This window comes from Pecten maximus, unplaced genomic scaffold (assembly GCF_902652985.1).
Source record: "Pecten maximus unplaced genomic scaffold, xPecMax1.1, whole genome shotgun sequence".
Classification (NCBI taxonomy): Eukaryota; Metazoa; Mollusca; class Bivalvia; order Pectinida; family Pectinidae; genus Pecten; species Pecten maximus.
Genome location: NW_022979948.1, coordinates 1 through 10,049, shown reverse-complemented (window position 1 = coordinate 10,049; position 10,049 = coordinate 1). Strand labels below are relative to the sequence as shown.

Genomic DNA, 10,049 nt, shown 5'->3' with positions numbered 1-10,049 from the left:
AGTGAAATTCTTTTCACCTTAAGGTGAATAAATTATTTGCATTATGTTTTTTTCACTTAAGTGAAATAAGAATTTCACTTAAGTGAAAAAATATCCCCTTAAGAGGAAATGGGATTAAATGTTAAAACGGCTTGCCATAAGTATGTACTAATCAGTCGATCTATTGATAATCACAAAGTACAGCGGAAGTTGTTCTACAGTATGGTGTTGTAAAAATCACATCTGTCAATGTATTTAATCAAATGGCATGCTCTGTTTGTATCATAAAGATGCACAAATGATGAAATCATGACGATGCACACTTCTTTTCAATCACTAGCCCAGGCCATGACTAGTAGTCCGACATAAAAAAGATATACTCGTCTAAATGAGAAATCTACTAGTCCACCAATTATTGGAAAATAAGAATTACGCGTTATTATATATTGCCTGTCCTGCTTTGTCAATATATCAAGCATTTTACATGGGTACTCAAGGATATATTTGTTGAAACTAAAGAAATTTATTTATTTTCTTTTAAGTCCAGATACTTTTTTTTACCCCAAAATACAAAAATGGTAGACATGCTGGTAAATTAAGTGTACTGCATTCAGCTATACAAGAGGCCGCGGTGGCCGAGTGGTTAAGGTGTCCCAACACTTTAACACTAGCCCTCCACCTCTGGGTTACGAGTTGCCAGGAACTGAGTGTAGGCCGGTGGTTTTTCTCTGGGTACTCCATCTTTCCGCGCCTCAAAAATCTGGCACGTCCTTAAATGACACTGGATGATAATAGGACGTTTAACAAAAACAAAACCAACAAACCAAAATTAGCTATACAACGCATGACACACTTATAACCCAAGTTTGTCGGAAACAGCCAATACGCATGAGCTAAACACAAAACCCTAGTGTACACCTCAACAAAAGGCAATCATTGTATAATGTTGACTTTTTTGAAAATGCAGAAATCCAAAATTCCTGGAGCTGCAGCTGGAGTTGGAAAATTTCGCAACTTTGAAATTGCCTTCCTCTATTCTGCTAAAACAAGGAATTCAAGGAAAAGAATTCCTCAATAACTCAATTTCTTTGCCTTTAAAATATAATATCTATTTTTCTAAGTCGGAAGATGTTACCAAGTCACTAAATCCTGTTGGGTTGGACAATTCGAAAAACACTTTTTATAGGTCTGAAGAATTCACTAAACTCTTTCTGGTCTGAACCTCAAAAGTTTACATGTAAAACTTACCCTAGTATTTTTGCACAGTCATCATAATACTTTATGGAGTTTTTCACGAGGCTGAATCTGTTAACATCACAGACATAAGATTTGCTGCTAGCCCTGAACTCAAATCCACACATTTTCCTATAACAGAAAAAAGTCCCCGGGTTAGCGTCATCACTGATTGATCTAGTTGTGGTCATTACTGACTTCTAAACGTTAAACAAGGCACTGGATTCCAACATATACAACTCAACTCAAAAAACCTTGGACAGTTTAATCTTCCTATAGTTTCTGAGTGGATCATAATTGTTTGTTGTGATATATCACATAACACCCAGGATCATCTGGAGTTAGTGTCTCTTTGTAGTAGTTGGAGGCTACATCACTGTACAGAGGAAAGCAACATACAAAATTTGAAATTTACTGCACAACTACCAAGGCATTGGGATACTAGACCAAACATCACAATCCTAAGATGAAAGGCTGCGCAATATGGCATAAGCATGAAAGATCACAGCACAGGTCTTATTACCCAATACACAGATGTATCTACCCACAGTACAGGTATGTCTTATTACCCAACACACAGATATATATACCCACAGTACAGGTATGTCTTATTACCCAACACACAGATATATATACCCACAGTACAGGTATGTCTTATTACCCAATACACAGGTGTATCTACCCACAGTACAGGTATGTCTTATTACCCAACACACAGATATATATACCCACAGTACAGGTATATCTTATTATCTAACACACAGGTATATATACCTACAGTACAGGTATGTCTTATTACCCAATACACAGTTGTATCTACCCTCATTACAGGTATGTCTTATTACCCAATACACAGGTGTATCTACCCACAGTAGAGGTATGTCTTATTACCCAACACACAGGTGTATCTACCCACAGTACAGGTATGTCTTATTACCAAATACACAGGTGTATCTACCCACATTACAGGTATGTCTTATTACCAAATACACAGGTGTATCTACCCACATTACAGGTATGTCTTATTACCAAATACACAGTTGTATCTACCCTCATTACAGGTATGTCTTATTACCCAATACACAGTTGTATCTACCCTCATTACAGGTATGTCTTATTACCAAATACACAGGTGCATCTACCCACAGTACAGGTATGTCTTATTACCAAATACACAGGTGTATCTACCCACATTACAGGTATGTCTTATTACCCAATACATGTACTTGATTTTGTATAATACAAGCATAACCATTCCCCGCAAGCGACTGTGTTGTAGACATTGTCAAGCTGAATTTGCGGATGTTTATCTGAAATCCGGCGAATATCTTTTCATAAAACCTGAAGTAGGGCACTTCCGATGAAACTCGATTATATGTTTCTTACTTGATTAATTGATCAAACGTCTTTAACAAGTGGTGGTACTCGACAAACTCGATTAATCAGAACACCACTATTAACACAGGTATATATACCTACAGTACAGGTATATCTTATTATCCAATACACATACCTAACCGACAATACATTCCAGGTGAACCATGGATAAACATGACCAACAATGGCCTCCTACCTTTATTTCTATACAATTGTATGTCTGTCGGCTACCTCACACAACCAGGAAGTAGATCAGATAGCACCAGAATAGGTAGATCTACACATTACTGTGGGCGTTTATCCCGGGATCCCACGTTTGTTTACATTAGTTACCGATCAGAAGGATTGTTCAATTCAGTTGATTTAAGTTTTGACAAAAAACTGGTATTGTCAGGATGAAAATAACATTGATAGAGTTTAAATTATGGTTCAAACTTGAAATATTTAGTCATAAAGTCACAGATTTATCAAGAAGGAAGTTTATCAGTGTGGCTGTGAATTCTGAAGGTAGAGAAATATGGACAGTGTAAATTAGTGTGGCTGTGAATTCTGAAGGTAGAGAAATATGGACAGTGTATATTAACATTCTGGTGCTGTGGATGGACAACTTGGATCATCACAGTAACGCTGTGACATCATGAGGTAGTTATTCTCTCGTGTTTTTACATAACTGATTGTTTAACATAAACATATACTGGACGGGACAGTATTACTCATTTCCTTCTCTGACATCAAACAAAAGTCTTATTAGATTGAAAACATTACAGTGTTGCTAACAACAGATATTACAATTTTCATCGAAATGGCAACAGCTAAAATACCTATCCGTACAAAAGGTCAGACAACCTGTGTTCATCACAAGGGGAAACAACTGGAATTGTATTGTGAAAAATGTCAAGAACTGACATGTTTAAAATGCCTTTCCTCTGTTCATAAAGGCCATCTGGTTTGTGAGCTCAGTGAAATCACTCCTCAGAAGAAACAAGACATTAAAAACTTTATTGACAGAACAGAACAAAATGACCAGGTACAAATTGGTAAATACATCACCTCTACTGATACACTCCTTAGAGACAATGACAGTACATTTGAGAAACTGTCACATCAGTTGAGGATGCAAACAGACAAACTAAAACAAGATCTTGACATGCTCACAGCTGAAACACTATCTCTTTATCAGAAAATGAAAGAGGACAATTCAAAGCTGATACAGAAATACAAACAGGACCTGGAGATGTACGACAAACAACTCAAACAACAAATACAGGAATGTAAGACAGCACTTCAGCAGGGTTCTGACTTAAACATTTATGATACAAGATGTGAAATAGATTCCCAAATACATTTCCCTGTAAAACCTGTCCTGGGTAATGTCAGCTTCACTCCAAACAAAAATCCTCAAGGTCACCTAAAGCTTGCTTTAGGGAAAGTTATCATCTCAGGTCAAGGTCAAACATCAACTGACCAGTATCGGTCAGTCTCAACATCAGATGGTCAGGGACAGTCCTCTACACAACAACAATCAGGAGATAAAGGGAAGAAAGCAGTGACAAGGTATAAACTACTGTCAGAGACCAAGGTGGTGGAGGAGTGGAAGTCTCCATGTTACATTAGTTCTATATGTCCCACCACTGATGATCAGGCCTGGACCAGTTACTACATATACAGTAAAACATTAACTCTCCTGGACAGGAAGGGTACAGTAATACAGGAGGTCACACACAAGGCTGAGATCAAGGACATCAGTCTGTCACCAACAACACACAGACTGTGGGTCTGTGACAGAGAAAACAACATCCTGGAGCTGGTATCAGGACAACTAACACACAGATTCAGAACCAAGGAGGAACCCAGGTGTTTATGTGTTACAGCCAGTAACCATGTCATTGTAGGCATGCCCAAACACATCTCTAAATTTACCACACAAGGTCAGATGGTGCTCACTACAAAGGCTGTAGGGACTGGGAAACCATTAGTGTGTACACCATATAGGATCACAGAGTGTCCTGTCACTCACAATGTCGCAGTGATTGATTTCAGTGATAAAGATGATGGTGGTGATGGAAACAAACATGTTGTTGTCATGGATACTAACTTCCAGGAACTGTTTGTATACAGAGGTGACATCGCCAGTACATATAAAACATCACAAACAGGAGGTGAACCATTTGACCCCCGGAGTGTGGTGTATGATAGTGTGGGGAACCTCATCATAGGGGACTTAAACAACCACAGGGTCCTACTCCTCAGTGGAGGTGGTGAGTTCCTCAGGATCATACACACAGACACAAACCTGGACATGGGCTGTAGGTGTAGACAGGAAGGATGTCCTGTGGGCAGTGTTTGGGTCCTGCAATATAAAACTACTACAGTACAGCGGTATGTGATAGTTATAATAAAACTACTACAGTACAGCAGTATGTGATAGCTATAAACTACTACAGTACAGCAGTATGTGATAGCTATAAACTACTACAGTACAGCAGTATGTGATAGCTATAAACTACTACAGTACAGCAGTATGTGATAGCTATAAACTACTACAGTACAGTAGTATGCGATAGCTATAAACTACTACAGTACAGCAGTATGTGATAGCTATAAACTACTACAGTACAGCAGTATGTGATAGTTATAATAAAACTACTACCGTACAGCAGTATGTGATAGCTATAAACTACTACAGTACAGCAGTATGTGATAGCTATAAACTACTACAGTACAGCAGTATGTGATAGCTATAAACTACTACAGTACAGCAGTATGTGATAGCTATAAACTACTACAGTACAGTAGTATGCGATAGCTATAAACTACTACAGTACAGCAGTATGTGATAGCTATAAACTACTACAGTACAGCAGTATGTGATAGTTATAATAAAACTACTACAGTACAGCAGTATGTGATAGCTATAATAAAACTACTACAGTACAGCAGTATGTGATAGCTATAAACTACTACAGTACAGCAGTATGTGATAGCTATAAACTACTACAGTACAGCAGTATGTGATATTTATAAACTACTACAGTACAGCAGTATGTGAGAGCTGGAAAATGACTGACCACTTGACCTGTGTTAGGCACTGTACATTTTGTTCTTCCATTTCATTTTATTTTGGATATGTACCAGATGCTATACTGATTTGTACAATTTTCTCACAAAGAGTTAATGTCCTTTCTGCCATACACGGGGTGAATTTTCAAAATTATATTTCAAACATGTCTATGCATTGATGTAAATTGGTTATAAAGATAATTTATTCCTAATTAGTAATTTAACTGTTTCATATCCGTTGTCTATGTTCTTCCAATCTATCAATGTTAGATCAATCTCTTAAATACCCAGTAATACCCCGGTACATATAATAGGTCTTGGTCATCCATGTTTAATCTATATGTATATAAGTAATGTATAGCATATCTATACAAAAGCTATATAGTATTTTTACCTTTTTGTTTTATTGTGAAACAGATATGTATTGTCTGTAGTGTTACTGAGTACTTTGTAAGTTTGTAATTGATGTAGGCGTGCTTGATTGAGAATTTTATCATGTACCTATACTATATACCGTACAGTAATAAGTATTATTTGTATATTTTAGGGACTTAATTTGGTTCACTTTTGCCTCATATTGATCACTGTGGCTTGACAAATAAATATTCAGAATGACGTCACCTAGTTGGTCGTTTGTCGGCTGGTCGACGATGAGAACCCATGACTTCACCTAGTTGGTCGTTTGTCAGCTGGTCGACGAACCCTTACCTATTGTAGAAAAGCCAAAATGTAAATATATATAGTCACGCTTTAGTGTGGGTTCTCTGAAGGATTCTGATGTTAACATTGGTGTTAATGCTGCCTTGTGGCGACTTACTACATGTATATTGATTGTTTGTAAAAATTGTCGATTTCTAACGTCAAAACTACATTTGATGAAATTTTATTGGAACAGATAGAGTGATTATGTTCCACAATATATCATCCACCATCAAGTCGACCCAAGCCTGGAACAGATACTGCTGATCAGTAGTGAAACTATCATACACTAGGACCAAAAGAGGCAGCCTTAATTACCTACCAGATAAAAACAGCAAGGCTCGATCTCTTCCTTCTTAGCTTCCTTCCCAGGACCATCTCTGTACCTGGATCCGACTGACCTACAACATCAAGGGAATAGATCTAGATGAACTGCCAACTTTCACGTCCAAAATTACACCAATGGACCTCCTGGTCACCAGCAGTCGTTAGTCCATAGACTGTTTATCTAATCTATATTCAAAAATCTAAAAAATACTTTTGATCTTTTGATCCGTTGGCGGGGTCTGTGATGGAGCAGTTAATTCACTCTATTTAGAATTGGCTCCTGTATGGGAAGAAGACGGTTAGCTGAAAAACAACTGGAATTGTTGTAGAAAAAATTACTTTAATCCATCGGAACTTCAGAAACGTTGATATTTTCGATAAACTTCTCGATAACCGAAAATAACCAAACTGTCTGAATTCTGTAGATTCCTCCGATTAAATACCAATTACAAACTAGGCTGTTTTATTTAAGTAATTCAAATAATTTTGTAGGCATACTGAAATATCTGTTTTAATATATCTGAAATATCCCTTACTAAAAATATATATACAGTACCCATACCACATCAAAACATCTGCGGAGGGGTTCATCATTGATTGAAAACCGTTTGGTTATTTCTCAAATAATACTCAAATACACAAAAGTAAACTCAAATAGAAATATCATTCATTCATATAACCTCATTCTGTGTGTAACATGGTAATTATTGTGCAGATATTGCAACATAAGGCTTGATAAAAGGGAACAAGAGGCCCATGGGGCCTGTATCGCTCACCTGGTTGGATTTGACCAAATGTCAAAATAATGTACATGTTCAATTTGTCAATACATATACAAAAATGTACTCTCTGAAAGACCATATGGATTATTTTTACACCATAATGGTGTTTAAAGAAACTAAGTCCCTTAGGGTGGGGAAAACCCTTTGGCCTATTTTTACATAAAAATTGTGTTTATCCCTTAATGCCCAGCGATACTATACATAGTTATGGGATTGAGGGTCACAGTAACCATTTATGCAAAATCTGTTCCCCCATCACCAGGGATGTTTCTGACCAAATTGGGTTCAAATCCATTTAAAACTCAAATCTCTATTTCCCCTATTTGGCCCCTCCCTTCAGGCCCCTTGGGGGTCAGAGTCAATATTTATATAAACTCCCTTTCCCCCTTCCCCTAAGGATATTCCAGACCAAATTTGGTTCAAATCCATTCATAACTTTATGAAAATAACGATATAAAGGAGTAACCCCTATTTCCCTATTTGGCCCAGCCCCTCAGGCCCCTCAATATTTATACAAACTCTTTCCCCCCCTTCCTCTCTGGATGTTCCTGACCAAATTTAGTTAAAATCCATTCGTAACTTAATAATTAATAGCGATTTAAAGGATTAACCCCTATTTTCCCTATCAGACCCCACTCCTCAGTCCCCTGGAGATTCAGAGTAAAACATTATACCAACTCGGTTCCCCTTCTCCAATGAATATTCCTGACCATATTTGGTTTAAGTCCATTTAAAACTTTATGACTAGTAGCAATTAAAAGACTAATCTCTATTTCCCCTACTTGGCCCCGCCCCTTAGGCCCCTAGGGGTACAGAGTAAAAATTCATATAAACTCTGTTCCCCCTCCCCTCAAGGATGTTCCTGACCAAATTTGGTGAAAAGCTATTCAATACTTCAGGAGTAGTAGCGATTTAAAGGAGTGACCCTATTTCCCCCCGCCCCTCAGGCCCCTGGGGGTTGAGAATAAAGATTTAAACAAACTCTGTTCCTCTTCCTCCAAGGATGTTCCTGACCAAATCTGGTTCAAATTCATTAATAACTTTATGACTAGTAATGATTTAAAGGATTAACCCTATTTCCCCTATTTGGCCCTGCCCCTCAGGCCCCTGGGGGTTCAAAGTAAAAATTTATACAAACTCTGTTTCCTTTCTGCCAAGGATGTTACTGACCAAATTTGGTTCAAATTCATTCATAACTTTATGACTAGTAACGATTTAAAGGATTAACCCTATTTCCCCTATTTGGCCCTGCCCCTCAGGCCCCTGGGGGTTCAAAGTAAAAATTTATACAAACTCTGTTTCCTTTCTGCCAAGGATGTTACTGACCAAATTTGGTTCAAATTCATTCATAACTTTATGACTAGTAGCGATTTAAAGGAGTAACCCTATTTCCCTATTTGGCCCCGCCCCTCAGGCCCCTGGGGGTTCAGAGTAAAATTTATACAAACTCTGTTCCCCTTCTGCCAAGGATGTTCCTGACCAAATTTTGTTCAAATTCATTCATAACTTTATGACCATAGTTGCGATTTAACGGAGTAACCCTATTTCCCCTATTTGGCCCTGCCCCTCAGGCCCCTGGGGGTTCAGAGTAAAAAATTATACAAACTCTGTTCACCTTCTGCCAAGGATGTTACTGACCAAATTTGGTTCAAATTCATTCATAACCTTATGACTAGTAGCGATTTAAAGGAATAACCCTATTTCCCCTATTTGGCCCCGCCCCTCAGGCCCCTGGGGGTTCAGAGTAAAAATTTATACAAACTCTGTTCCCCTTCTGCCAAGGATATTCCTGACCAAATTTGGTTCAAATTCATTCATAACTTTATGACTAGTAGCGATTTAAAGGATTAACCCTATTTCCCCTATTTGGCCCCGCCCCTCAGGCCCCTGGGGGTTCAGAGTAAAAATGTATACAAACTCTGTTCCCCTTCCCCAAGGATGTTCCTGACCAAATTTGGTTCAAATTCATTCATAACTTTATGACTAGTAGCAATTTAAAGGAATAACCCTATTTCCCCTATTTGGCCCCGCCCCTCAGGCCCCTGGGGGTTCAGAGTAAAAATTTATACAAACTCTGTTCCCCTTCTGCCAAGGATATTCCTGACCAAATTTTATTCAAATTCATTCACAACTTTATGACTAGTAGCGATTTAAAGGATTAACCCTATTTCCCCTATTTGGCCCCGCCCCTCAGGCTTCTGGGGGTTCAGAGTAAAAATGTATACAAACTCTGTTCCCCTTCCCCCAAGGATGTTCCTGACCAAATTTTGTGAAAATCCATTCAATACTTTAGGACTAGTAGCAATTTAAAGAAAAAGTTGACGGACGACGGATGCCGGACGACGGACGCTGCACCATGGCATAAGCTCACCGGCCCTTCGGGCCAGGTGAGCTAAAAAATGGAAAAGAAAAAACAAATCAAGGGAGGTAACTCTTTCCAATATACAATCTAAAATGTCACTGCAATAGACATTAAAGCATCAGTCTGGGTTTATATATACATGTATAACTCTAAGGAGTCTGTCAGACTCTTTCTACTAAATATATTTCATTCTGGTTACGCCATTCTCTGAATAATTTCTTTTTTTTTTG

The 10,049-nt window shown here is 38.1% G+C and overlaps 1 protein-coding gene across 1 annotated transcript; it reads left to right on the top strand.

Annotated features, from left to right (window-relative positions):
• Window positions 1-3,391: 3,391 nt before the first annotated feature.
• On the top strand, window positions 3,392-4,713 carry LOC117319328 (E3 ubiquitin-protein ligase TRIM33-like). The gene is made up of 2 exons (XM_033874162.1): window positions 3,392-4,517; window positions 4,691-4,713. The coding sequence occupies exons 1-2, from the start codon at window positions 3,392-3,394 to the stop codon at window positions 4,711-4,713; spliced, it is 1,149 nt and encodes a 382-aa protein (XP_033730053.1).
• Window positions 4,714-10,049: the final 5,336 nt, after the last annotated feature.